Source organism: Alligator mississippiensis, chromosome 7 (genome assembly GCF_030867095.1).
Source record: "Alligator mississippiensis isolate rAllMis1 chromosome 7, rAllMis1, whole genome shotgun sequence".
NCBI lineage: Eukaryota > Metazoa > Chordata > Crocodylia > Alligatoridae > Alligator > Alligator mississippiensis.
Genome location: NC_081830.1, coordinates 83,541,636 through 83,569,250, shown reverse-complemented (window position 1 = coordinate 83,569,250; position 27,615 = coordinate 83,541,636). Strand labels below are relative to the sequence as shown.

General features: G+C 65.9%; 1 protein-coding gene across 4 annotated transcripts; it reads right to left on the bottom strand.

Annotated features, from left to right (window-relative positions):
- Positions 1 to 288: 288 nt before the first annotated feature.
- On the bottom strand, positions 289 to 21,856 carry CLCN2 (chloride voltage-gated channel 2). Of its 4 annotated transcripts, XM_059731198.1 has the most exons (24): positions 21,743 to 21,849; positions 13,735 to 13,891; positions 10,501 to 10,632; positions 9,969 to 10,097; positions 9,631 to 9,764; positions 9,449 to 9,526; positions 9,040 to 9,118; positions 7,933 to 8,058; positions 7,640 to 7,724; positions 7,352 to 7,453; positions 7,040 to 7,124; positions 6,704 to 6,859; positions 5,989 to 6,058; positions 5,442 to 5,552; positions 5,024 to 5,237; positions 4,799 to 4,932; positions 4,026 to 4,228; positions 3,668 to 3,773; positions 3,506 to 3,579; positions 3,212 to 3,274; positions 2,124 to 2,162; positions 1,773 to 1,877; positions 1,362 to 1,448; positions 289 to 1,105 (listed from the first exon to the last, which is right to left on the bottom strand). In XM_059731198.1, exons 1-24 carry the CDS (start codon positions 21,791 to 21,793, stop codon positions 911 to 913), a joined length of 2,715 nt encoding a protein of 904 aa, XP_059587181.1. In that variant the 5' UTR covers positions 21,794 to 21,849; the 3' UTR covers positions 289 to 910. The 4 variants fall into 4 exon arrangements, with proteins under 4 accessions (XP_059587181.1, XP_059587179.1, XP_059587180.1 ...); XM_059731196.1 differs by having other exon boundaries at positions 7,933 to 9,118; positions 21,743 to 21,852; XM_059731197.1 differs by lacking the exon at positions 3,212 to 3,274 and having other exon boundaries at positions 7,933 to 9,118; positions 21,743 to 21,852.
- Between the last annotated feature and the right edge of the window lie 5,759 nt (positions 21,857 to 27,615).

The window sequence follows — 27,615 nt, the reverse complement described above, 5'->3', positions numbered from 1 at the left end:
GTGCACGCACCTGCCCAGGCCAGTGCAGGTGGCAGGGGCCTGTGTGCCAGTGCGGTCCCGCCTGGGGCTGAGTTACCTCCCGTGGCAGGAGGGAGGAAGACAGGCAGTGGCTGGAGCCCTGCATCAGTGCTGGGGTGGAGGCTGCAAACAGAGGGGCACGACCTCTGCCCCACAGTGGTCGCCTGGTGCAGGTGCAGCCCCCAGATGCAGGGTGGCATGGTGCCCATCCTGGCTGTGCCCATGGCCCCCCTGCTGCCTTGGGTATGCAGCCAGGGGGCATCTCCTCACTCTAGTTATAAAGTCCTTTTATTAAATTAATATAAAAATCTCTGTATTTACATCCTGGCACTGGCAGGGCCCAGCCAGACCCGGGCATGGACCCGCCGGGACCTCACACTGGGCGCTGCAGGGGGAGGAGGATGAGAGTACCCCTGGATGGGGGCTCAGAGCAGCTGGAGAGGGGGGCCCAGCTGCCACTCCCCCATGCTACCAGGCCTGCCGTGCATTGTCCATGGGTCTGCGGGCAGGGCCGTGATTGCCTGGCGATTGAGTAGGATGGAGCGGGAGAGAGGGCACTGGGGGCAGAGCTGGGGGGTGGTGGGGCAGGAGGGAAGGGCACCATTGAGGCTGGGGGTGCCCAGGGCTGGGCTGGGGCCGGGTGAGCGGGGAGAATCCAGGTCTGGCTGTGGACGAGATGCCCCTGCAGAGGGGACTGGGCTGGATGCCCAGGCAAGGTCCTTCTCCCCTGCCCCCCGCAGCCAAGCCCTGGAGCCGGGTCCACTCAGCTCTTCCTCTAGCAGTGGGTGCGGCAGGGTGGCAGTGGCTTCCTGTGGCTCTGCCCTGCCCCCCAGCCTGGCGAGAGGCCGCCCTGCGGCGGTGGTGAGTGGCAGTGCGGCCACAGGCGCTCCTCTCACTGGCACTTGTCGTCGGTCTCGGAGGGGCTGGACTCGCGGGGCAGGGCATGGCGCTGGCGCCGGTCCCACAGCTGGTGGATGCTGGTGGTCTCGGGCTCGCTGCTGCTGGTTGTGCTGTCCCGGAAGCTGGCCAGGGGTGGACGGACCTTCACGCCTTTGGCCGTGACCGAACCCTCGATGGCCTTGCGCAGCTGGGGACACATGGGCATGTCAGGGGTGGGGGTATAGGGCACCCTGCCTTCCCCCCGGCCCTTGCCAGGTGCACAGGGCAGGTAGAGCCCCTCCATCCCCTCCCTGGGGTGTTGTGCTCACCAGCCCCGGTGGGGGAAGGGTGCTGATGACCCCTGGGGGTGCAAGGGGCTGTGGTTTGCCCCAAGGCACCCAGCACCCCCAGGTGAGTCCTCCCCCACCCCACGGAGCCCAGGAGAGGCCCCCGGGCCAGCTCACCTCTTTGAGGGACACCATGCCAATGAGGCGCCCGATGCTGGTGACGTACGCGTGGTCCACGCCCAGAAGTGAGAAGATGGTGTGAGTCTGTGAGAGACGAGGCCTCAGCCGGGGCACGGGGCAGCAGGGTTGGGGTGTAGCCGGGACCCAGCCAGGGCATGCGGCTGTGGGGCAGGCATCCAGCCAAGTCTCCCATGGAGCCAAATGCTCTCCAGCCCTGCACACGGCCTGAGGCAAGGAGGGCCCCAGGGTCCTGGTGAATCCCAGGGGAGACTGGATAGCCAGGCCCCGAGTCCAACACTGGCTTCTGGGACCTGGGAAAGTGGGGTTGGCTGGGGCCATGGGCTGCAGGGCAGTGGGCAGCCCCGCGGCTCTGGGTGCGTGGCCTGTGCCAGCTCCGCAGGGCCCTACCTTGTGCAGGGAGGTGCGCTCCACCAGCTGGAAGGGTGCCGGGTCGATCTTGCTGTTGTTGAAGTTCACCAGCTGCTCCAGCTGCTGCTCCTCCCACTCCATGATCTGGGGGGCAGAGAGGCCGTGAGCGCCATGGACTGGGGCTGCCCACGGGCACGGCTGCCAGCCCTGGGAGCAATCACAGAGCCTGACTGCCAGAGTAATTCACGCAGGGTTAACCGTGCCCAGGCAGCCGGCAGGACCTGGGGTAATCTGTGCTCAATGTGAGCTCTCAGAGGAGACCCCAGGTCAGGGCTGGGTGCATGCCCAGTGCCAGGCCCAGCCCTGCCACAGTTCTTGGTGCCTGCTCACCTCTGACGGGCTCATCTCGTCGCCTGGCTGGTACTCATCCTGCAAGAGAAGAGGGCAAGGGGATGAGGAGGGGCATGGGCACCAGGAGCCGGGGGGCTCCCAGCCACAGAAGAGGCATCTGGAGAGTGCCAGGCTGGTAGGGAGATGTGCATGTGGGAGTGTGTGCCCATGTGGGCACCAACCAAGGGATCCTGGGGCTCTCTTTCAGCCCCGCGACTCAGAGCTGAGTACCAGCGCCCCCTTTTTCTTGCCATGCCCTGTGCTGGCACTCCTGTCCTGTGCCCACAGGAGCCAGCAGCATGCCCCTGCCTGCTCTCTGCCCCCCGCACCCACTCCTGCCCCTTCCTCCAGGCGGCTGGGCTGACCGTAGAGCCACTCCCTGCCCTGCCCTGACTTCCCAGGGGGAAACGGGCTGCCCCTGCTCTGTGGGCCCCTCTGGAGCTGCCCAGGCCTGGTGCCACGGGGGCGCTTGGCCCTGGGCAGTGCTTCAAGCCAAAGTCCCGCACCTCCCCTGGCCCATTTGCCCCGGCTCCTCCCAGATGGCCCCGGTGGGACCCTGCAGGGCAACCTCCCATTTGATTGGGGATGAGATTAGCGGGGTGGAAGGGTGTTGATCTCTGATTGGCGACTGCGAGGGGATCGTCGCAGGATTGGTTGGTCAGAAAGAGTGGTTGAAAGCTCCAATTGGAGGAGCGGGAAGGAGGGCAGGGTCTGATCAGAGACCGAGCTGTGCGGAGGGCCCCAGGGCTCAGGCTGGCTCCTGCGGGGAGTGGGGTGCTCGCTGCCCCCTAGGTTCTCCCCATGGCCTGGTGGCAGGCAGTCCTTGCCTGGCTTTGTGCCTCAGTTTTCCCACCTGTAAGTGGGGTGCAAAACTGTAGGCCCCACCCACTGCAGGAGGAGCAATGCACAAGAGAGGCTCTGCAGGGGCCCTCAGCACAGCACGGGGTAGGAGGGGCCTGGATCATGATTGCTGAGATAAGATGGGGGGTCTGATCTGTGATTGGCTGAGACGAGAGGGGGTTTGGTCCGTGATTGGCTGAGATGAGGGAGCCGAGTCTGGGACTGGCCTAGGCCTGGCACGCACTTACCACCACGGAAATGCGGACGCGCTTCGACTTGCGCTTTTCAGACCCTGCTGATCTCTCTGCCTCCTTAGCGGGGAGACAGACAGGAGAGAACACAGGTGCATTATGGGAGATGGCAGTGCCAAGGCTTGGCATGGCTCCATTGGGCACGGACTGGGGACTGGCACCCCTGGCACAGCCAGGCATCCCCTGCAGTGTGGACAGCCAGGGTGGCATCATGTGGGCTGGGGGGGTGCTCTCTGCAGACTCAGCCAGGATGGGGGCAGGGGGCACGGGGGGCACATGGAGGGGGCTCACCTCAGCAGGCTCCGTGGTGGCATTGGCACAGAAGAGGCTCTTGAGGGCAATCCCTGAGGTATCCGTGCTGCCAGCTGCACACACACACGCAGAGGGAGCGTCAGGGTGAGCCGACTGGGCACCATGCCCGTGGGGCGCAGGGGCACGGTGGGGGTCACTCACCTGTGGGGCTCTCGGCCAAGCTGCTGGGCACTCGCTTGAGTGCTGGCTTCAGAGGCTTGCGGGTGTCTCCGTGGGACGGGGTAAAGGAGGACTCCTCTGTGGTGATCTGAGTGGCAAGGGGACAGCGTCACTGGCGGGCACGTGCCCAGGGCACCGCAGCACCAGCCAACCTGGCCACGCGGTGGGTCCCTCCCCCCAGGCCTGTTCAAGGGGGCACGGACCAGGGGCTCCATCACGGGGGCTCACCAGCCAGCCAAGGGCCTGGGGGCCCTGGAGGGATCAGCTTTGGGACCCCCCCTTACCAGCTCCCCCACTTTGGGGACCCACATCTAAAGGGCCAGTGGCTGGGGCGTCTCACCTGGAAGTGCACACCCGTGTCAGCTGCCCTGCCCTCTTCCTCGCCCTCGCCCTCATCCTGCAGCTTTTCGCTGGGCCCCTTCTGCGGGGCTGAGGCCTGTGCCCGCTCCCGTGCCTGCTGCCAGCGCCGCTCTGGGCTCAGCTGGTTGCTCAGCAGTGCCACCACCTGGGCCCGCTCGATGGAGCCCAGCAGGATCATGGACTCTGCGGAGACAGGCCCAATGCTAGCTGCCCTGTGCCCTGCCTGGCTCCACCACGCTGGGCAGGTAGGAAGCCCATGGCCCCCACGCGAGTCTCTGGGCATGGAGGAAGCCATGGCTGGGTGGGCAGGAGACCTGCAGGAGCCATGGGGAAGGGGTGAGCCATGGGGCTGCATGGGGTGCTAGGACTCCTGGGCTCTTGACTCGCTGGCTGGCCTCAGGGCACCAAGGAAGCTGGGAGCAGTGGGCACTGCCTTGCCAGCAGTGCTGTGGCCCTGGGAAGGTTGTGCTTGTTTCTCCTTCCACAGCCCCAGGACGGCCCACGCTCAGCACCCAGAGAATGGCAGCTGGCAAATCTCAGGCTGCGATTGCCCACCCATGCCCAGAGCTGGGTGAGGGCCTGGGGGATCCCAGCGCCTGGCTCTTGCCAGGGAGAGTGACAGGGCCACAGAGGCAGGTGGGGCTCACAGCTGAGCTGGGGGGAACAGGTGGGTAAGGGACAGGGCTCTGGACAACCCCCAGCGAGATGGGCTGTGGCAGGTCTGGGACCCCCGGGGTTGGGGGGTGGTCTCACCAGCCGACTCGACCAGCGGCAGGCTCTTCAGCTTGGTGCTGTGCAGCACAATCTGCAGGTCGCGGTACTTGCAGTTGAGGGTGACATACTGCATGTCCCGCACCATGATGTCCTCCACCCGCACATTGTACTTCCTGCGGGGAGCGGGGCCTCAGTGCGGGATGGGCATGGGAGGGACACCAGTGCCCCAAGCTGGGGGTGGGGGTCTGGAGCAGGGGCACTCACTCGTGGTGGCCCCAGCCCAGCTCGGGCAGGTAGGGCAGCTTCTTGATGCGGATGATGCTGTCATAGAGAGAGGGCTGCAGGCTCTGGGCCACGGCGTTGGCCAGGATGACGGCGATCATGACGGGCAGGATGTGCGAGATCTGCCCCGTCAACTCGAACACGATCACGGCTGTCGACACCGTGTGGGTGACGGCCCCCGAGAGCGCAGCCGCCCCTGCATGGGGAACGGTGCCCGTGAGGCCGGCCCTGCCTCGGCCCCCACCCGGGACTGCCTCAGCCCCTGCTTCAACCCCTCCTAGGGATGCCAGGGGCTGCTGTAGTAATGCCCAGGCCTGCTCCGAGCCCTGGCACCCTGCTGTCCCCACAGCCCAGCACAGGTGCACGGTGGCCCCTGCCCCAGCACAGCCCTGGCTCTTACCTACCACGGCGTAGCCCCCAGGCACGATGCGGTAGGTGTTGCTGTCGGCGTGGATGCCATCTGGGAACCAGGCTGCCATGCTCTCCCCAACCAGCCGCCCGAAGGCTGCGCCTGCCCAGGATGTGGCATCAGAGGGGTGTGGAGCATCTGGGGTCAGCTTCCCCCCTGCTTGCGGTGCCCGGGCACCCATCATCCTGGTGCTGAGGCTAAGCCTGGAGATGCCTCTGAATGCCTCTGCCCAGCCGGGGTGCAGGCAGCAGGGGACCCTCCCATAGGGGATCCCCTAGGGGCAGGGCTGGGGTGAGGGGGGCTCGCAGCAGGGGGAGGGGTCCAAGGGCCCATGCCCAGAGCTGCACACAAGGCTGGGCACAGCACCAGGGACTCCCCCAACTCCAAGGGTGCCAGCCACATCAGAAAGCCAATGAGGAGCTGTATGGTGAGCACAGGGGATTGTGGGTAAATCCCCCCCTCCCCCCTGGGCTGTGGTGGGCAGCAATGTTGTGGGGTGGGTGGGGGGAAGCCAGGGGCAAGGCCAGGCACAGCTCACCAATGACGAAGACGGGCATAAAGGCTCCACAGGGCACCGGGATGGTGGTGGCCAGGGCCGACATCCAGAACTGGGGGCAGAGACAGGGGTCAGCAGGTGCTTGCTGGGACCTCCAGCCCAGCTCAGCCCTAGCCTCAGCCCCTTACCCCAGCCTGCCCGCTGGTCTGGGCATGGTCCGGGGGAGGGAGTCGTGGCCAGGGAACGGCTGGGTTGGGGTAGGCAGTGGGCAAGGTGCCTGTGCCCTGCTGTGAGCTGAGCCCTGTGTCCAGTGGGGTGCCCACTTCCCCCTGCCATGCTGAGGCCATGTCACCCAGAGAGCCAGGAGAGCCTGGCAGTAGTGGGCAGAGCAGGGGGCAGCATGGGGCTGGGCACTCTTGGCTCCCCAGCTCCTGGGCGCTCGGGCTGAGCCCTGGGGCCCCTGACACCCCTGGCAGGGACAGAAGCCAGTGGGAAAGGCAGGGGCACAGCTCAATGGCAGGCCAGGGCCAGGGCCAGGGTAGGGGCACTGGCAAAGGCTCCCCACGCTGGCACAGGAGCTGCATAGGAGCCTAAAAGTGGAGGGATGCCAAGGCTGTGTGTGTGAGGGAGCCCGGTGGGGCTGTGGATGGTGACTGAGGGCATTGGTACTGCTGGGGGGATCTGGCTGGGCAGTTCTCACCTGACCTGGTGCCTGGCTGGGGACAGGGGAAGGGGCACGGTGCCCGGGGGAACTCACTTTCATGAGGATGAAGACAACAAGGGTGACGAAGACATTAGAGCGGGGATGGCGCCAGGCCTCGGAGATGCCCACGTACTCAAACTCCTCAGCCAGGCCCTGCTTGACCCACGTCCGGTTGTCGAAGAGGGTCACCAGCGTGTCCTTCTGTGTGAGCTGAGGGGCAGGAGCGTCAGCCAGGGCTGGCAGCTTGGGGCCCCCAGGGCACGGGGCACAAGCCCTGGCTGCCTCCCCCACCAACCCCGCCATGAGATGCTGCTGGCCCAGGGGGGTCAGGGCCATCACTGGGGCACAGCAAGGTGTGCCCCCAAGGCAAGGGGCTCTGCACTGCGGTACCTGGCCAGCCATGAACTGTCCGAAGCCAGGCGGGAAGGTCAGCGTGGAGACGAGCAGGGTGACCAGTGCGGGGAAGAGCAGGCGCCTGTGGGAGCAGCACCCGCAGCCATGACCCCTGCAGGCACCGCGGCCCCCCACCCCGGCACCCGCCATCACAACCACCATGGACCCCAGGGGCCTCCCGGCTCAGACATCCCTCTCCCTGCCACAGGGCTCCCCCCTGCCGCAAGCAACCAGCCAGGCCAGGGTGCTGGGCTGCCCCTAACCCCGACCTGCCATCAGCCAAGGCCCTGGGATCTGGGGGGCACTCACTTCTTCATGAGGAAGCGATTGATGGTCTTCTGCTTGCGCATGAACTGCACGATCTTGCGGTTGAAGTAGACGAAGAGGGCGCCGCCAAACCCACTGGCGATCCTGGGGCGGGAAGGGGTAGCGTGAGGGCACTGCAGTGCCAGGAACCAGGCTGGGCAGCCCCACCCAGGCCAGGGCACCACGATCCCCCCAGCACCACAAAGCCCCTCGTGCCCCACTCCTGCTGGGGTATCTCTCCTGGTGCCTGGGCTGACCTGGGTGGGCACCGAGTCGGGGGCCCCCACTCACCCAATGACAGCGAAGGCGGGCAGCTCCTGCAGGTCGAAGGGGAAGTCCAGGCGGAAGCGGGTTTTGAACAGGGCTGTGATGGTCTCTGGGGAGCAGAGGACCCCATGATGGGGATTTGGGGGCCCAGCCTCCTCCTAGCACCCCACTGCTCTTGGACAACTCCTCAAGCCCATGGCAGGGGAGGCACCTCCAGCTTGATCCACCAGGCCAAGCACTGGGCAGCCCTTCCCAGCTGGGGTACCTCCATCCCGCCCCAGGACCAGCCCTGCCCGAGCCCTGCGCCCCCGGGGTACCTTCATCCTTGTTCCACACGGCCAGGACGCGGAAGATGAAGGCGCTGAAGGTGGCAGCGAAGAAGCCGCGCCAGTAGTTGCGCACGGCGAAGAAGGTGGAGGTGACCTCGATGCTGAAGAGCACGCCTGCGGCAGGGAGAGGCAGGAGGAAGGCGGGAGCCGGCACTGCCCCTCCATGCCAGAGAGCCCCTTGGGCCCCGGCATGGGGGCCTGCCTGGACACACTGCTGCATGGGAACCACCCAGGCTGGGTTAGGAGTGCACCCACACAGGTGTTGGGGGGCCACGGAGCTGGGGGGTGTTAGTGGGGGAAGAAGGTCCCCCTCCTGTGGCTGCCCGTGCCCCAGTGGGAGCAGCGTGGTGCATGGTGTGAGCAAAAGGGTAGCATGGGGGCATGAGGGGGCAGCCCTGGCTGGGGCCCATGGGATGGACACGCGCACACAGACGGACGAGGACACTGCGCAGCACAGAGGGCACAAGCGAAGAGTTAGACACGTCACCAACCTAGGAGTGCAAAGCTGCGAGGGAGCCTTGGGGCCAGAGCTGGGACCTCCCTGGAGTGCAGAGTGGAGGGGAAAGGAGCAGACATTACACCTCTGGGAGGACAGTGCCCCAAGCTGCTGCTCAACCATGGGCATGGAGGCCAGGCCTGGCTGGGGCCCACTGGGCTGGGTGCTGCCTGGGGGTTGCAATGCAGTGAGTCCTGGGGTGCCGGGGCCCACACAAGGCATGGGGGCCCTTGAGGTTAGAGATGGGAGCAAGAGGGGAGGCAGGTCAGAGCTGGGCGATCTAGATGCCAAGTGGACCCAGGGGAGAGAGGAATGGGGGGAGCAGCTGCCCCCTCCCCAGGCTACCTGGGGGTTGTGGTGAGACCCTAGCGCCTCGGGGAGCAGAACCAGGGCCAGGTCCAGCCTGCGCAGTGTCCAGACAGGCCTGGGGGTCTGGGCTCCCCCCAAGAGTGGGGTGCCAGGGAGCTGGAGGCAGACACCTGCCCAGGGCAAGGGGGCCTGGCATCGACCTGGCTCCGTGTCAGGGACCTGATTGCTGGGGGTGTGCATGTGCGTGCATGTGTGCGTGTGTGGGGCCCAGGACCAGCGCGGGGCCCTACCTCCAATGGGGGCGGCAAAGCAGCAGCCAACTCCCACAGCACAGGCAGCCGCCAGCATCTCGATGTTGCGGGACTCGTTCTGCAAAGCAGGAGCAGCCGGGGGCAGGGGTGAGGAGGCAGGACCCTGTGACTGCTCCCTGCAGGGGACTAGGCACCCGCTTGCCCCTGCCAACGGCATGCCAGCCCCAGCACATGCCTGGTCATGGCCTGAGTCCCCCCAGCTTGAGCAAGAGACCCTGCCCTGGGCTCCCCCCATGCCCCATCCCCCAGCCTGGCCTGCGCGAGGCCAATTGCTCAGCACTGCCTTGGCACCCACTGCACTTGCTCCCTCCCTCCCACCCCCAGCAGACCAGACCAGACCAGACCAGGCCAGGCCACCCCTCACCCCCTGCCTGGTCTTGGGTTTTACCTCATAGATGCCCCCGAAGAGGGAGAGGAACTTGCTGAGCAGGGCGGCACACATGCTGGCGATGTGGACGAAGGGGCCCTGTGGGTAGAGTGTAGTGGGAGAGGTTCCTGCGGGCACCCAGAAGCGGGGGCTCCCTGCCTCCCATATCACGTTGGTCTTCCCTGCCCCAGCTCCCCTCCTACCTCCTTGCCCAGGGGCATCCCGCTGCCCAGGGCACAGGTCAGGCCAATGACCTTGGCCACGAAGGTCTTCAGGGTGAGGTACTCCTTCAGCACCACGCCCCGCAGGATGGTCTTCATCTCGGGGATACCCGAGCCTGCAAGAGGGGACAGTGAGTGCCTGGCAGGTGAGCGCCTGCCAGCTCTGCCCTCAGTTCCACCCAGAAAGAGGGGCATGGTCCCCCCAAAAACTCCCCTCGCCCACAGCCCCTGGGGCCTGGCACTCCCAGGGAGCCCCTGCACAGCCACTATGGTTCCCCCAGCCCAGCCCAGCCCAGCCGCAGGGCAGGGCGGGCTCTTACCGACAGCCTGTGGGGCCAGGATCTGGGTGAAGCCGGCGGAGAAGGTGATGAGCACCATGGGGTAGGTGACCCAGGCCATGTACTGCAGGAAGATGTTGGCATCCAGGCCTCCGTACATCCACTTCTGGGCTGCAGGCAGACAGGCAGGGTCAGTGCAGGCACTCGCCTAGCCTGTCAGAGCCCGGGGCAAGGGTCATGGAGGGGAACACAACCCTTGCCCTCAGCGGAGGGAGAGCATCCCTGCCCCTGCCCCTGCCCCTGCCGGGAGCTGCTGTGCTATGCAGCTGCAGGCACCAAAGCTGGGCCCACGGAGAGAGGCAGACTTGGTGCCTCTGGTGGACACAGTGCCCAGGCCCCCCGCAGATGGCAGGGGCTTTCCCCACCCCACCAGGGCCCGTGGCTATGCCTGACCCAGCACCCAGGTACCCCCCACCCCGAGGCCCAGCACCTTCCCTGGGAAGCAGGTGGGCAGGCTGCTTGGCATGGGCTGCAGGCACCCCCAAGCCCCTGGGGGTGCTCTCCTGCCCCGTACCTTGCAGGCAGGTGGCGATGGCAAAGTCCATGGCCCAGCTCACCAGCGCCATGAGCAGCCCCAGCAGGATGAGGAAGATCCAGTCCTCGCCCACCTTGGAGATGAGGAACTTCTGGCACCGCACGGTGCAGACTAGGGGCAGAGGGGGCAGCCTGAGTGCCGATGCCAGGAGGACAGGGTGGCGCGAGGCGGCGGGGGGTGTCACGGCCTCCCTGTCTATCCCCGGGCTGAGATGCTGCGGTGATGGGCACAGCTCCAGCAGACCCATGGAGGACTGCCTCAGCAGAGCCCAGGCTCCCAGCTCCCTGGCTCAGGGGGGCTCAGGGCTGGGGTGCATAGGGGCTGTGCCAGGCACTACTGAGAGCTAGCAGGGGCTTGCCTTTACCCACACGTGCCCCCCAAATACTGAGGGCTGGACTTTGCCCAGCCCAGCAGGCTCCAGCATGAGGTGCCTCCCCATGGGGGCAGGGGCTGGACTCTTTCCTGCAGAGCCAGGGGGCCTGAGCACTGGGGGCAGCAGGGAGGTGAAGGGGCTGTTGGGCAGGGTGGGCACAGGGGCCTGGGCACAGCTTGCTGGTTTCCCCCAGCCAGGGCCTCACCATGTGCCCCTGTCCCGGGTGTGGGTCTGGCCCACACTGGCTAAACACCGGGAAGAGCCCATGGGACGGCTCCATTACCACTGGGGGCGGTGGGCACTACCCTGCTGCCCTGGAGTGCAGGCTTGGGGTGCCCTCTGCTGGGGGAACTTGCAACCACGGGTGGGGGACCGGGAGCATGGCTATGTAGGGCAGGGCAAGGCTGAGCCAGGCTGAGGTGGGGAGCTCCGCTCCAGCCTGGTCCAGGTGCCCTCAGCTAGGACCAGCCCTGCCAGGGGGCTGCCAGAGGGCACAGACACTGGGGTCCCACAGAGGAAGGGCTCCTGCCTGTACCCACCTCTCAGGGGGTCCCTGGCTCTGCCTGCTCTGCCCACATCCCCCATCGCCAGGTGCCCCCACCATGGCATGCTACACCAGGGCCCTCCATGGGGCAGGTGGCCCAGTGCCCCCCTCCAGCCCCACATCAGAGCCTGCCTTCTCCTAGCCTCTGGGAGATGAGCTGGTGCCCAGTGCTTGCCTGCTTTCAGCCCCCAGCAGCCGGAGGGCAGCAGTGCCCAGCCCAGGGCACTACGGCGGCAGCTTCAACCCAGGGCTCTGCTCTGGCTGGCGGCAGGAGCCGAAGGGCCAGCAGCCAGCCGGGAGGGGTCCTGGGGAAGCTGGGCACCATTGCAGCCGGCTGGGCACTGGCATAAGCCGCCGGGAGCCAGCGGCAGCGGCATTCGGGCGGAGAATGTGCCCCAGGAACAATGTGAGCTGGAGCCCTGGCCGTTGCCAAGGGAACTATTTTAAGGTCTTGGGAGCGGGTGGGCAGCAAGTCTGGGCTGTGCCCAGGGCAGGTGGGTACGGGGTGCCCCTGCTGCATGGACACCAGGTTGAAATCCCCCAGGACCCCATGCTCAGCTGCAAGGTGGGGGCACACCCCCTTGCACACTTACATGCACACACACATGCATGTATACACGCAAGCACTTTCTGCAGGCCCCTGCCTGGCCCCTCCTCATGCCACATGCTTGTGGCCCCAAGTGCCAGCACCCCTATGGGGGCACACAGCCCTCCTCCACCTCCCCTCTCCTCCGGGCGCGGTGTGATTTGATGCTGACATCACACCGCCGTAGGGATGTCACACACACCTGCTTCCCCAGGCTGGGCAGCACTAGGACAGCCGCAGACCTGCTTGGCCCGGTTGACTGGGGGGGATGAGTCACGGGACCCTGTCACAGTGTGTGTGTGTGCATGTGCATATGCATATGCGGGGGCGCGTGCGTGCATGTGTTTGTATGTGTGTGTGTGTAATGCGTGTGTGCACATATACGCATGTGTATGCGCGTGTATACACTGAACAACCCCCCCTTCAGCCTCACACGTGCCTGTGCCAGGTGGTCCTCATAGGGGCATGGAGAGGGAGGGCAATCAGAGCCCCTGGGCACTGATAGGGCAGGGGCAAGCAGGGCACAGAGATGGAGTGGGCGGGCACTGGCACAGGGGTGGAGGGAGGAGTGGGGCCCAGCTAGGGCCGCAGGTTATTTTGGGTGGCCACGTCCCAGCGGCCTGAGCGGGCAGGTGCCATTGTCCTGGCGGGTAACTCTATCTGTGGGCTGGGGCAGCGGGCGGTGCCAAGGACGTGGTCGGCTCCCCGCGGCTCTGCTGAGGTCATGCAGGCCCGGCCTATTATTATGGGTCAGTGGCTGCGCTCCTGCCAGGAGGCACTGGCCGGTGAGGGGGAAGGGGCCTGGCAAGGAGGGCTGCGGAGCCAGGGAGTGAGGAAAACAAAGAAGAAAGGGGCCTGGGGAGCCCAGCAGGGCCAGGCCGGCACCGCCCGCATGGCCCCTGAGTCAACACAAATGTGGCCCGGGGAAAGGAGCGGTGGGCCTGGGGCCAAGGGGAGTGGCACGGAGGAGGCCTGGGGGCACATCCATACATGTGCAGACAGGGACTGCGTGTGCACACATATGTGCAAGAGGGCCCAAGTGTGCACTGGTGTGCACACACGTGGGAGCTGAGCTCATGTAAGTGTGTATGCATGGGGGGGCTGAGCGTGCACCGGCATGCATGCATGTGGGCAAGGGGGGACAAGGTGTGTGCATGAGGGACTGAGTGCATGCCAGCCTGAACATGTATGTGCAGCAGAGACTAAGCGTGTGCCTGAGGGGTTGAGTGTGTACCAGCTTGCAGCCTACAAGCATGCAAGGGAGAACCGAGTGCGTGCTGGCCTGCACACGCACAGGAACTGAGCCCATGTAAGCATGCGTGTGCACAAGGGGCTGAGCGCTTGTAGGACTGAGCATGCCATCATGTGAAGGAGCATGCCAAAGTACATGTGAGCCACCTGAGCACATCCCTTGCGCACAAGGGACAGGGTGTGTCTCAGCGGGGGCCAGCAGGCGCCCCAGTGCACATACCCACAGGCCAGGGGCCGGCGTGCACGTATGTCAGAGCTGAGCTCAGAGGAATGTGAGGGGCTGGGTGTGCACAGGAACGAGTGTGCTCCAGCATGCTCTTGTGCACACAGTGTGCACCAGGGGGCTCTTACGCATGTGCCCTAGGGACCAAGTATGCACACCCAGGGCCATGCATGCAAGGAGGATGGGTCCTGCCCACCCTGCCCCTTTGCCCCGCCTCCCCCCCAGCTCCTGCTTACTGCGGCAAGGGGCACAGCGGCTCTGGCTGTACTCCAGCAGCTCTGGGGGGCGCAGGCGCTCCCTGGGGAAAGCTTTCCAGCGCTCCTGCTGCACCCGGATGCGAGCTGCCTCGTCCTTGGCGAAGGCCCCCAGGTCCTGTGTATAGCGCCCATACATCTGCCGGAGAGAGCAGCGTCAGTGCCTGGGGGGGCACAGGAACGGTGTCCCCCCTGCTGCTCCCGGGGCCCTGTGGTAGGGCTCAAGGGGAGGGCAGGATGCCCTGGGAGACACCAGGACCCTCTAGGCTGCCGGGCATTGCGATAACCCAGAGCCGGACCCTGAGGGGCACTCATGTCTCCACCCCAATTGCACCTGCCCCCAGCCGTGCCCACGGCTCCTGGCTCCAGGCCATGTCCGATTCTGACTGGGCAGGCTTTGTGGGAGGAGGACAATGTCCTGCCCCCCTGCAGGGCACTGAGCCCCCCACGGTGCCCCGGGAGTGCCAGGCCAGCACAGCGCGCATAGGCAGTGCGAGCAGCCAGCAGGACACAGGCCAGCCCAGCAGGTCCAGCGCTTTGAGCTTTCCAGCCTGCTGGGGCCCAGACAAAGCACCTCTGCCCTGCGGAAGAGCCCTCTGGCTCCAGCCCATGCCAAGAGGCGCACAGAGCCAAGAGCACAGCCAGGGGGTGGGAGAGGCGGGGGCTGGCAAGGCTGGGCATGGGGTAGGGGCTTGGGCAGAGTCTGCAGGGAACCTGGTACTGCGGGACGCAAGAGTCTGGCCAGCCTAGCCGGGCACCAGGGAAGTATCTCTCAATGGGCTGGATCCTGGCAGTACATGGTGCGAGCACCCCACCCTGCATACCCCTATAGGTACCCGGCCCCTGTCTCCTCAGGGAAAGATCAATAGCAACAGTGTGCCCACCCCAAAATGTCTCTAGAACTGGTACAGAAAAGGGGCATGGCCATGGGCTGTTATCAGCCCTGGTACTGCCCAAGCCAGCACCCCACCAGGGCTGCCAGGCATCTGGGTGCCAGCTCTGGGAGCCAGGGCCAGGGCAGGCAAGGCTGGGGCCCTGGGCACCATGGATAGCCAGGAGGCCGCAAAGTTGGCACATGACAGGAAGATGCCTGTGCCAGTGCTAGGCGGGTGGCTGTCCTCAGACAACCCCGTGTGCCCATTCTCCCCCGCACTGGGCAGTGGCAGGGCTGGGTGGGTGGGCAAGGGGGGTGCTGGGCTCCATGTGCCTGTTGGCAGCACCTCCCCTGTCCATGTGCTTGGATGCCTGAGGGAGAGGGGAGGTGGGGGGTTTCCATCTCCCTAACATGCTGCTATGTATTTGCCAGCTGCTCTGCTGCCAGGGGTCCCAGGGCTGGCAGGGCCTGGACGGTGCTGGCGCCTGCTGACAGGGGCAGCTGCAGGGCCCCAGCCTGTGGGAGCACCGAGCACCCCCCTCCCCAATCCTGCATGAGACCCTGGCATGGCGGGGGCCCATCACAGACCCCTTTGGGCATGGGCAGTGCCAAGGACTCTGCTGCCTGGCTTCCGTCCCTGGGGCCGGGCCTGCATGCCAAGTGCTCGGAGCAGTGAGCGGGAGACAAAGGGAGGCTTCAGCCAGGGGGGAAGGGAGTGCAGGGGCTTGGCAGCAGGGCCTGGGCATGTCCAATGTGAGCACCATAGCGATGCCCTGCAAAGGCCTCCCTCAGCATCCTGGGCAGGGGAGAGATGGGCTTGCAGCGAGAGGGGGGCTCTCGACCTGGACACCGGGGTTCAGAATGCCCCTGAGGCCTGCCTGGCGAGACAGCAGGGCCGGGCAGGGGACGGGGGCAGCGCTGCCCTGCCCTGGGCACCACACCAGTTGCTTGGAGCAGACACCAAAGATAGGGCACGGTGCCCTCCCAATGGGGCCGGGGGCAGCGGTGGGGAGCAGGCAGGGGGTGAGGCACGTGGCTGACAGGCTGACGGGTCCAAGCTGCACTCCTCCACCCGCTGCTTTCCTCACTCATCACTTCCAGGAGGCAGGGGAGGTGGGATTGCTCAGCCAGCACGTGGCCCTGCGGCTGCCCAGAACCTGCCCCAGACTGAGCATCAGACCAGCCTCTTGGGAGCAAAGTGGGGATGGGGCCGGGGCTGGCTGGGCAGAGCTCTGTCCGGACCAGAGCTGTGCCGAGCCTCTGCCTGCATCCCCGTGCCCAGGCATGGAGGAAGGGGGTGCTGGGAGCTGGGGTGGCAGGGGTGGAGAAGGGGGTAGGGGGCAGGGACCTGGGCGGTCGAGGAGGCTGGGGGGAGCCAGGGAAAAGCAGCAATAGGAGAGTGAAGTTGGGGGTCCTGGAGGGGGGGACAATTGGCCAAGGCAGCTGGGCTGAGGGGCCCCCATAGCACGGAGGGGGACTGAGCCGGTTGCTGGCGTCTGAGCACAGGGCAGCCCCTTTTCATTAGCCCAGAGGCAAGCTTGGGGCAGTGACGGGCCATGGGAAGGGCAGGGCCCAGCTGTCAGGGTGCTCTGGGTCTGAGTCCTGCCCCAAGGCCCCGTTGGCACTGTGTGGCCACGGCGCTTCCTGCCCCTGCCCAGCTGGGAGCCCTGTCCACGCTCGCGCCTCCCAGCCCCAAAGGAGGGATGTGCTCCAGGCTGCTGAGGAAATAAGGGTGGGGGCCCTGCTGGGCTGCAGGGTTCCCCCACTTCTGAGAAGGGCCCACTGAGAGCTGGCTGGGACATCACTAACAAGACATTTGGCTGGCAGGTAGGGCCACGGCAGCACCAGCCAGGGCCATGTCCACCTCCAGCACATGCAGGGGCCTGGAAATCCTCCTCCCCAGGATGCCGTCACAGGGCGGTTCACCAGGAGACTAGCAGGAAAGGGGAACAAAGGCCGCATGCACACGCCAGGCAGCCTGCCGCCCAAGGGAAGGAGGATGCAGGAGCTCTGGGGTTGGCTGGAAGGAGAGGGTGGCCCCTGCCAGAGACCTGATGGCTATGAAACCAGGGTGATGGCTGCACAGCACCAGGGGGTAGAGCGGCAGGGTAGGGGTCAGGACTCGAACCCAGGGCACAGCCTGGCAGCTAGGCAGCTTACCCTGCCCTGCCCTGCCCCTCCTGTGGCCTGGCGGTGCCCTGAGCTCGTGCCTGGGAAGGGCTCCAGGCTTCCAACACCTGGGCCCAGGGTGCGGCACTCGCCTGCGGACCTATCTGCCTTGTCCCCAAGCAATGGGGTGGGGGGCAGAGCGTGCCCAGCTCCAAGCCCTAAGGGCAGGTGGTTGAGGGGGCATGAGGTGTTTCAGACCTAGCACTGGGCCTGGCCCAGCCCAGCCAGAGAGGAGGAAGGCCTGAGGGCCGAGACCTGGCTTTGGCTCTGCCACAGCCTCCCGGTGTGACCCAGGCCATGTCCCTTCACCTGTGTGCCAGGCCATGCAGTGGGGACAGTCCTGCCCCTCTCCAGCCCCTGCTGGCCATTTCCAGAGCTCACGAGGGCTGGGCCGCGCTCCTGCCAAGACACACGGCGCCTAGCGTGCTGGGACCAGCCTCAGGGACGTGGGCTAGGCGGGATGAGGGGCCAAGCAGCCCTCTGTTCCTGGCGGCCCATTTCTGGGCAGGGCGGCCCTGGGGGTGCGGATGGGAGGGCCATGCCCCTGGATGACCAGCCTGGAAGCTGTGCCCATGGCCTGTCTGCCCGCCTGGCCCTCTCCCGCCCACGCCCCACCAGCTGGGCCATGTGCTCCTGCTGCCCAGAGCCGGGGGGCCGGCCATGCTGGGGATCAACCGGCTTTGTTCTTCCCAGAGCAAAAATATTGACATAACTGAGGCCGCGAGGCCAGCGCACGCTCACCCCCACCATGGCTGCAGGGCACAGCCCACAGCCCCCCACCCAGGGCCCTGATGCTCCTGGGCTGGTGGGGAGGGTCTGATGGGGAGCCGTGGCCATGCCCGTGGCTGCTCCCCCCCTTCCCCCCACACCCGCAGACCCCATGGCCGGGCGCTGTGTTTGGGTTCCCAGGAGGGGTTGGCCACAGCCTGCCCCCCCTCCCTGCCCACTTATTTTTCAACAAAGGCCTTTTGAAAACAAACAGCGCTGAGGCTCCAGCCTCCGCCGAGAAGCAGCTGAGCAATGACCCAGCCTTCGGGGCTGGGCGGGGGGGCAGGGAGGGCCGCAACCCCGAGGCCTTTGCTCTGCTCCGTGCAGGCTCTAGGCAGCCCCAGAAGCCAGGAGAGGGCATTGGGGCCGGTTGCTGGCAGGGGAGCATGGGGGAAAGGGAGAGGGGAGCTGGTATAGCTGCCCTGTGATGGAGGGAGGCATAGTGTGTCCCCCACACACCGGGCAGGGCTTGGCTTTGCATTTGCCTGCACTGCACGGCTGCCCCTGGAGCTGAGATTTGCATCTCAGCACCGGAGAAGCAGTCGGGGCACGTGGACTGGCGCTGCCACCTCAGCTTGGCTCCAGGAGCCTCCTGTAGGGCAGTGTCAGCCTCTGTGTGGGCAGGGGGTTCCTCCCACGCCCTGGTGCCCTGGGACAGCCAGGGCCACGCCTGATCTCTTCGATGCAAGGCATGGCTGGCACAGGGTGCTCCAACACCATGCCCCTCCAGCCCTGCCAACTCCCTCCCTGCCTTGTGCTTAGACCTGGCACCTTTGTGGCACAGGTCTAGGTGTCTGGCACGTGCCCTCTGCTTGGCCTTGGGAGCTGCTGATGCCCTGAGCCAGCCAGAACTCCCTCCCCAACACCGCAGTGCCACTGGGGTGCTGACATCGGGCCATGGGAGTCCTGACCCTGGCACCACACTCTGGAGATCGTGCCCAATTCTGGCTGGGTTGGGGCTGGAGAAAGGGGGGTCCTGGTGGGCAGTGCCAGGGGTACGTGAGCACGAAGGGGCTGCCTCTCACTGCCCAGGCACTCCTGGCTGGGCACAGAGGCCCTTTCTTCTGGCAGGCCAGCCAGCACCCAGGAGTGCCAGCTACAGAGGGAACGGCAGCAGCAATCTGTGTCACGCCGCATTTATTAGCGACTCTCCCGTAATCGCCCTGATCTGCAGCGGGAGGCACTGAGAGCTGCTTGGGAAGCTTAAGCCTGGGGCCCTCTGTCCCGGGAGGGCATCGGGGGTACACGGAGGAGTGAGGGCCTGGGCAGTTGCTGCGGGTAGGGGGGCATCCTTTGGCCACCCCCGGTGCCGGGTTCTCTGCTGGCTGTGGCTTGGGCCAGCGCCTTGTGGCTGGAAGCTGCGGATCACAAGGCTGGTCTTAGCTACGCAGCCCTGACTCCTGGCACCTGCCTCTGCCTGGGAAAGGGGCTCAGCTGCTCCCTGACGGCCTGCTGCACTGCGCACACACAAATACACGCATGCACACACACACATGCACCCACACACACTCACATATGCACTCACATACGCCCCCATATGCATACATGCACCCATGCATGCTCATGTACACGTATGCACACACATGCACAGCAGTATATTGACCTAGCCGTGAAGCTCAGGCTGGCAGCCAGAAGAGATAAGAGGCTGAAGAAGAGCCTCTGGTTAATGGCAAAGCCAAGGAAAACGGGCTCTGCCAGGAGATGACTTGGGACTGGGTGGGTGTGGGGAGGGCCAGGACACAGTCCCCACCTTGAGGAAGGAGATTGGGGCTGGGCTGACCCTGGGCAAGGGGGCAGGTGCAGGGTGGAGGAGACAAGGGGAGAGCAGGATTGAAGTGTGGCAGGAAAAGGAAGCTCCTTTGAGCCCTGTGAGATCAGATAGTGCAGCCGGGAAGGGGGAAGAGCCAGGATGGGGCCCTGTGCTGTCAGCTAGTGCTCCCCCCAGGCCCTCAGGGCAGGGTACTGTCGGAGGGGAGAGCCCCACTGCGCCCCTGCTCCAACCGACCTCCTGACAGCAAGGCCAGCCACCCCGCTGTTGTTCCTAGGGGCTCCTGGCTGGAGCAGAGCCAAGGGGAGAGGTGCTGGGGCAGGGGTAGCGGGGTGGGCATCCCAGCATCCCATATTGCAGGGCCTGGTGAAATACAGGGGCCCCCAGCAGACATTCATGTCCTCACTGGCCCGAGGTGCCCAGGCCCAGCCTGGCTGTTCACAGAAGCTGTCACACCAGGCTGGAGGGAACCCTGGAGTCCTGGCATGGCCCCATCCCACCTGCTGTGGTGCCCGGCCAGCCCAGATGAACCGCCAGCTGCAGCTCCACTGCCCAGGGGCTGCTGGCCAGGGGCTGGGCAGCTGCCACCCAGAAGGTCCAGGGGCCAGGCGGGGCCTTCGTCTTGGAGGCCGCTGGCCCCATCCAACCCCTGGGGCGGCGCTCACAGACCACGTGGCCTGGCAAGACCTCAGGGTGCTCTCCAGGGCACTGCTATTGCCCTGTGCCCCTCGGCAGCGGGTGGGCTGTCACGTGCCTCCTGCCCCACCCCCTCACCGTGGGCGGGGAAGGAGGGGGACCAAAGCACAGTGCAGAAGAGCAGGTCCACCTGCTCCAGGCTGGCAGGGCAGCACAGGTGCCCCTAGCAGCCCATCACGAACTGCAGGGGCAAACGGGCTGCGCAGCAGCTAGAGCCATGCAGGGAAGTCCATGGGGAATTGGGGGGATGCTGAGGGGGGGTTAATGCAGCCACCTCTGGGGTGCAGCAGGGAAGCCAGGGTCCCTCCAGGCAAAGCCATGCTGAGTGGGGCACTGGCTTCACTCCAGAAACAGCTGAGCCTTTTGGCACCCCCGAGGCCCAGCACAGCGTGCAGCCAGCTGCACCCACAGCGGGCAGGGGCAGTGCTGCGACTGGGCCGGGCCTGCGGTGCCAGTGCAGGGAGTGGGGCTGGATCCACGGCCCTGGAGAGCATGCCTAGCCCCCAGGGGTGCTGCATGTAGCTCTAGACACCCTGTGTGCCCTGACTGGGTAGAGAGGAGGACAGTGCCTTTTTCTGGGGCGCTGTGCCCAGCTCCCCAGCTCAGCTCCAGCCACCTCCTCCTTGGAGCAATGCTGATAGGCGCTGGGAGCAAAGCTGCACAATAGGGCACTGTCTACAGCCTCTTTCATGCCTGCCGGCTTCCTCCGGCCCTTTTCAATGGCTCTGTGGCGACCTTCTTGGTAGAGAGGCACCCCAGGGAGATGGGGAGGGCAGCCACCGGCCTGGCCACGAAGGGGAACACACCCCTCGCTTGGCCACCAAGTCAGGGAGAGGCAGGCAGGAGAGGCTGGGAAGGCTCCTGTGCCCCAAATAGCTCCAGAGCAGGGACAGACAGCGGGTGAGGAAGAAGCCAGCAGGGTTAAGATATACAGAAGGGCAGACGGGGGTCCCCCGATTCCTGGTCCTGACACAAGTTCAGCCGCAAAACAGACCAGTGCTGACACCTGAATTGCCATCACTAGGCTCCAGAGTGAACAGCACCAGGAGGGAACTTCGCTACCAGCGCCTCTCAGGCTCTCTGCGCACCCAGACGTGGCTGCCCTGCTGGGTCACAGGCTAAAATTACAGTCACCGCCATGGGGGCTGTGGATGCTGGACCTTTGCAAACACCACCCCCGCCAGACCCTGGGAGGGAGCAGCTCCAGACTGGAGGAGGGCACCTTGGCTGGCACAGCCAGGAGCTGGAGGGAGAAGGAGGGATCCATGCAGCCCCACTCTTCCAGGGCTTGGCACTGAGGGGTGGAGAGGCAATGCTGGGGGAATGGGAAAAGAGGGGGGTGCAGCTGGGGGGCAAGAGAGCTGCAGAGGGCAGAGGGAACAGCTGAGGGGAGGGCGGACCCCATCCCAGCCGGTCCCCACGGCAGGCCTGAGCCGTCAGAGATGGCAACCACGGGCGGCGCCAGGGCTAAGGTCACAGACCTTGGGGCTGGGGCTGCGCGCAGGGGCCGAGCCAGCCTGCACCGCGCAGCAGGGGCTGGGCAGGACGGCCCCAGCCGGCCCCGGAGAGGGGCAGGGAGCCCACCCTCGACCCGCCAAGCCCAGCGGAGCCAGGCTCGGGGCTCCCCACAGCCTGGCACCCCCGCGGGGATGCAAGCAGAGGTGCCAGGGGAGCAGGCGGGTGCCGAGCCAGGCAGTGCCCAGTGCGGTGCTCACCAAGGTCTGCTCGTACTGCAGCTCCCGCTGCTCCATCCCGTCCGCCGCCATGGCCCCGGCCCCGGCCCCGGCCCCGGCCCCGGCTGCTGGTCCCAGGTTTCAGCCGAGCCCCGGCTCCAGCTCCTCCCGCCGCAGCCCCGCGCAGCGCTGTTGGGCGGCCCCGGCCCTCGCTCCGCCCTGCGCGGGGGCCGGAGCCGGAGCGGGGCGGGCTGCGCTGCGCTGCGCTGCGGGGCCCGGGGCACGCGGGGTGCGCCTGGCACGAAGGGCGCTGGCAGGGGACCCGCTGCCCCCGCACAGCCCAGGGCGGGGGGGCTGGATGCCAGCCTTGGTGACCACGTGCAGCAGGGCACGGTGCCCCCGCGCAGCCGATCCTGGGCACCCAGGGCAGGCGGGCACTGAGGCTGCCCCGGGACCTGGGCATGGGCAGCCTGTCGTGCCCAGGCTCCTTCTGACCCGCCATGGGCCAGCGCCCACCCTCCCCAGAGCAGCCCCCAGGGCCACAGGTTGGCTTCATGGCTCTGCCCCCTCGCTGGCCACGTCTTGGCCCCCAGGCTGAATGCACCTGGCCCTGGCTTGGGTGCCCTGGCGTGACCCCTAAACTGGATTTGGGCGGTGGGGCCCAGGCACGCGGGCAAAACCCTCTGGAGGGATTGGAAAGGAAGGCGGCACACAGGGAGTGGGGAGCCTGGGAGCCGTCCAGCCTGCCGCCCTCGTTCAGAGGCTTTCCCCTCCACTGCGCCTTGTTTCCAGGGCCGGAGGGCAGCTCTGGGGGGGTGAGGAGGTGGCTGGTCCCTGCAAGGAAACAGCCAACCTGCTGTGGGCTGCTCAGACAGCGCAGGGCATCTGGACGCTGCCCCAGCAGGGAGAGACCCCAGACACAGTGGGGTGCACTCCAGAGGCCCATGGGGCAGGCAGGAGCAGGGGGTGGGGGTGCTGGCCTGCCTAGGCACCCACCACTGCAGGTACCACCAGTCCCAGCAGGAGCCTGGGGCTCCAGACTGCCAGGAGGGGCTGGGGCCATGCTAGGGGATCCTCAAGGAGTTGGGGGTCTTTCTGGAGGCTGGGCCCAGCACAGGGGGCACGAGGCAGCCTTGTGGAGACCCGGTGTCAGGCCCATGGCTCCCCACCGACCTGGCCCCCACCTCCTCAGCTCCCATTGTCCCTCAGCAGGACTTTGCCCCTGCAAACAGCAATAAAGCAGTGGCTGTAAAGGAAGATAATGAGCTCATCAGAGCAGGACCTTTCCCCTCATAAACCCTGGCCTTGCCCAGCCCCACACACTCACCCACTTCTGCCGCCCCCACCCCACCTCTGCCTGGTTTGCACAGCAGTGGGTCTCCTGCACAGCTCTCACCCGGGACACAAGGGGACATGCCCTGAGCTGGCACAGCAAGGCTGGTGACCCCCCTGCCAGGCACCACTGCTCCGTAGTGTAGACACGCACCGGCGTGAGACCCCGCGCCCGCAGCCCTGGTTGTCCTTGAAGGGACCAGCCCTTCCTGCAGCTGCCCCCGCTCTGGCCTGCCTTGCTGCAGTGCATTGTGGGGATGCCTGGCCAGCAATCCTGGGAAACGTGAGAGGGATATGATCAGCACCTGAACCCTAGTGCCCGCACCCTGGGTGGACTCCCAGGACCCCTCAGCTCCCAGGAGGCGAGCAGGGGAATGCCAGGCTTGCAGAGCAGTCAGCTGGGGCACAGAGCACCCTTTGCCCACAGAGGCCTGGCCCCAGCTTCCTTCCCACTTGCCCCCATTGTGGGTTGCGGTGGGTACCTGGTGGCAGCAGGTGGGGGCTGGCATCAGGGGCTGGCCTGGTGCCAGGCAGGCAGTGCCCTCGGCACAGATAGAACAGGCAGTTCCAGCCGCCCGTGACTGATTGTTGAGTGCAAACCGGTTGGTGGCCGGGACTCTGGTAGAGTCCAGCTCATTGTTCTGCCCCCGGCTCAGCCTTCACTTTCCCAGGGGCTGGCAGGTGGGGAGGGGACCCCATGCAGGTATAAACTGGCACGGTCAGGTGGAGCCCTCTCCCAGGCTGCAGTCCGTCCCCCCCCCCGGGTCCATGTTGCTTGGCCATCCAGACTGCTCAGGCAGAGCCACAGAAATCCTATGGCCATGTCTTGGCCACCACCCTGCCAGGCAGGGACACCAGGCCCTGCCCACGTGCCCCCTGCTCAGGACCCTCTGCATGGGGTGGGACAAGAGTCAGCAGCAAGGCCTGGGGAGTGGAGAGCCCAGTGCTGGGCCTGGCCTTGGCGGGAGCAGGACACAGATGTGGCCAGGCCTCCGGGGTGAGGTCTCACTGGGGACATCTGTGGTCTCTGGTTTCAGCCCTTTCCGCTCTGGGACTAACAGCTGCAGCCTGGAAAAGCCCTGCTCCTGGCCTGTGGCAGGGGCAGGGATTGGGCCTCTGCTGGGAAAGGCTATTCCAGCCCTGGTACCAGCACAGCTCATCCAGGGACAGTGGCCATGCCCAGGCCATTGCGCTGCAGAGGTGTTGGCAGGACTGCCTAGGACTGAGCATCCATGTGGGGATCTGGACCACCCCCTGCTTCTTTCCTCCAGCTTGAGAGCAGGAAGAGGCCAAGGTATGGCTAACGTCTTCGCTCTGGCATGGCAGACCATGGGCAGGGTGCCACGTGCCTGTGGGGCCCTCGATGTCCCATGCTGAGCAGCAGCAGCCCCTTGCCTCTGTGTGGCTGCAGTGGGTCACCCCAGGGACTGCAGGCTGCAGGGTGTGCTGGAGGCTGGGGGTGTAGCCAGGCTGAGCGAGGCAGGGGGTGTGTTGGTGGAGGCAGGTCTGTTGGGGCAACTGAAGCCCACCAGCCAGGGATGGGCCCGACCACGGGGGCTGGCAGGGACCCTGGGGGGTGGGAGATGGTGATGGCCGCCCTTGCTCAGCAGGGGGAGAACAGTGTCTTCTCAGCACACAGCATCAGCCTCCTCCTGACTTGGAGCCAAGCACCCGCCCCTGGCAGCCCTGCTCTTTGCCCCTGGGTCGGCATGGCCCCCACCAGCCTCTTTCGTACATCCTCCCGCATCCCCTGTTATCAGCTGTTCCTGCCGGACAGGGCTGGACACCGTGTTCCTGGCGTGGGCTCCGTGCCCCTCCAGGACCGGGGCGGGGGGGTGCAATCGCCCAGCCCCTCCACGCTGATAAGCCAGGAGCAGCCCAGGTCTCGGCCCGCAGGGGAGGCTATGGGGGTGTGGGTGCAGGAATGCTTGCACATGGAAGGGCACAAAACAGCTTGGGCAAGCTGCCAGGCAGGGGGCTTGGCCCTGGGGGTGGGGCCTGTAGTACACCACTAGCCAGTCTCCAGCATTGTTGCAGTGGGGGGAAAAGGGGGCCATCTTCTTCCGGCCACCCACCCCATGTGGCCAGAAGGTGCCCCAGCCTGCAGAAGGCACTCATCCCCCAGTACCCCCAGAGGCCCCCAGGGCAGGGCCTGCACCCCTAGACCACCCCCCAGTCCAGCTCCTGTTCCCTGGAGGCACTGTTCAGAGACCCCTCACCCCCATGCCTGCCTCTCCCTACCCTGCTCCCTGGGCAGCCACCCTGGGAAAGCTCCTTGCTCTCCCCAGCCCCATGTGCCCGTGGGCAGGTCCCGGCCCCTGAGCTGGGCTCAGCACATTCATGCCACCCCCTCTGTCCTGTCAGGGTACAAGGGGCCTCCCTGTTCCCTGTGCCAGCCCCGTGGGCACCTCATCCCAGGAAGTGGGTGCCTGCCTCCCACACCGGGCACAGACAGCCCTGCATGTCCGTAGCCACAAAGGGTGACTGTAGCTGCTGTGCTCACCTGCTGCAGTGCTTCCAGCTGCCAGCTCCCCCCCAAGGAGCAGCAGCCAAGGGGCAGTGACCTCTGTCCCTGTGCCCAGCCGGGGGAGGGAAGGGCTGCAGTGGCAACACCACTCCCCTTCATGCCTGGCTTGCAAAGCCTGATCTCTTTGCAGGCAATCGGGGTCTAAGAGCTCATTAGCACCCACCCTGCTTGTGGGCACAACCCAGCACGGCGCCCAGGCCTGGGTACAGTTGAGTCTGTGGGGACCCTGGGCCTGTCCTGGCCTGGAGCTCCTGGCAACATCAAGCAGCTCAGTGTGCCCCCCTGCCCACTATAGCAGCCTGGGCAAACCCTGGGGGGGGGTCCTGCCCTGCGCTGGCCCGGGCACTGCGAGGGTCTGAGGCTCCCCCTGGTGGGCAGTTGTGGGATAAGCTCCCTGAAAGCTCCCAGCCCAGCCCTGGAGCCAGCCCTTCGCTCACTAGTGCGGGGCAGAGAGGCCCGGATCACCCCATCACTGTCATCCGACTCCTGCCCGTGCAGGAGAGTGCCGGGGCGACTGGTGGTTCCTGCTCTCTGCTCCCTCTGCTGCTCCAGTGCCCTACCCCATCCCCCTGCCCCTACCCCAGGCCCTGCCCCCTGGCCCAAGGCCCTGGATCAGATGGGCCTGACTGTGTTGGTGGGATGCAGTGTAGATAGTCTGCACTGTCTCCACGACTGTGTGTGTGTGTGCGCACGAGCATGCGTGCGTGCACGCGCAAGGGGGAGGGGGTGTGTACAGGGGCCCTGTGTGTGTGTTGGGGGTATGTAGCAGGGGCATTCCAGGTGTGGGTGTCTGTGTGCACGTGTGCAGTAGGAGCCATGTGTATGCAGTGTGCACACATGTGTATCTCAGGGGTGCAGGAGCCCAGGCAGCCATGGAGCACTGCGTGGCACACCCCCGCCCTTGGCAGGCCCGGCCTGACAGTGCCATTCACTGCAATGCCCCATTTCAGAGCATGTCCCACCCACGGCATGGCCGACATGGGCACACGCATAGATACACACGTGCATAGTCATGTCCCCCAACATAAGACATACACTCATGCAGTTTCTGCAGGGCAAGGCCAGCCCTTCTCAGCTCCTGGGCACTGTGAGTCTCTGCCCATGCTTTGTAGCAGAGGGGCTGTGCTGCGGTTGACTGGCTGACAGAGCACAACGCACCTGGCTGCCCCCCACCAGGACTGGCAGTGTGTGGGGGTCTCCCCTTCCCCATGGGAGGGGTGTGAAGGTCCCTGAGGCTGCCCTAGGAGCTGGGCCCAGACACCAGTGTCCTCTACCCAGAGCAATTGCCAGGGTGGGGTGCTGGCTGAGCCAAGCCATGCCAGTACCATGCCTGCTATGGGGATGCTGGGCCCCACTGCCCTTTGTCTCCCTGCCATGGGGCCTGGTTTTACCCCCCCGCCTTCCCCCGCCCACCGCCCCTGGGCTCAGCCTGCTCTGTGCTTTCTGCAGTCTGAGCAGGATCCCATGCCCATACTGACACAATGCTGTGTCCTCCCACCTCCGCAATGGTGATGCCAAGTGTGGAGGGAGTCTGCTCTGCACTGCCTCCCCAGGGACCCTGTGCTGTGCCCACAGCTGGGCACTAGCTCATGGCAATGGGGCAGCAGGGAGACTCCTGCCCTCCCTTGAGTCCTGACTGATTTTCTATGGGGAATCTGCTCTGGAGGGAAAGGGGCCTGCGGGAAGTGGGGCCAGTACCCATTGTGCCCAGTGTCCCATGAGCTCTGTGGGCAGCCAGGCACCCACCTGCTCTGGGGCTCCCCTGGGTACCTCACTCAGTTCCTGTGCCCAGGTGCCCCGATCTTCTGCCGTGCTTTCCCCACCTATTCCTTGCCCACTTCTTCATGCCACCCTAGCACCCCCACACACTCCTGGCAACTCTCCCATCCCCACCCCATGTGCTAGGTTGCCTCTTCCTCCTGACAGATGGCACCTGTCTCTAGGTACCAGTTTCCTGTCTGCCAGAGATGGGGCTTGTTGTTGTGGGGATGTGGCCTCTCCCCATGTGGACAACTCAGTGCCTGGCTGGCACAGGGGTGTGTAAGCAGGGCTTCCA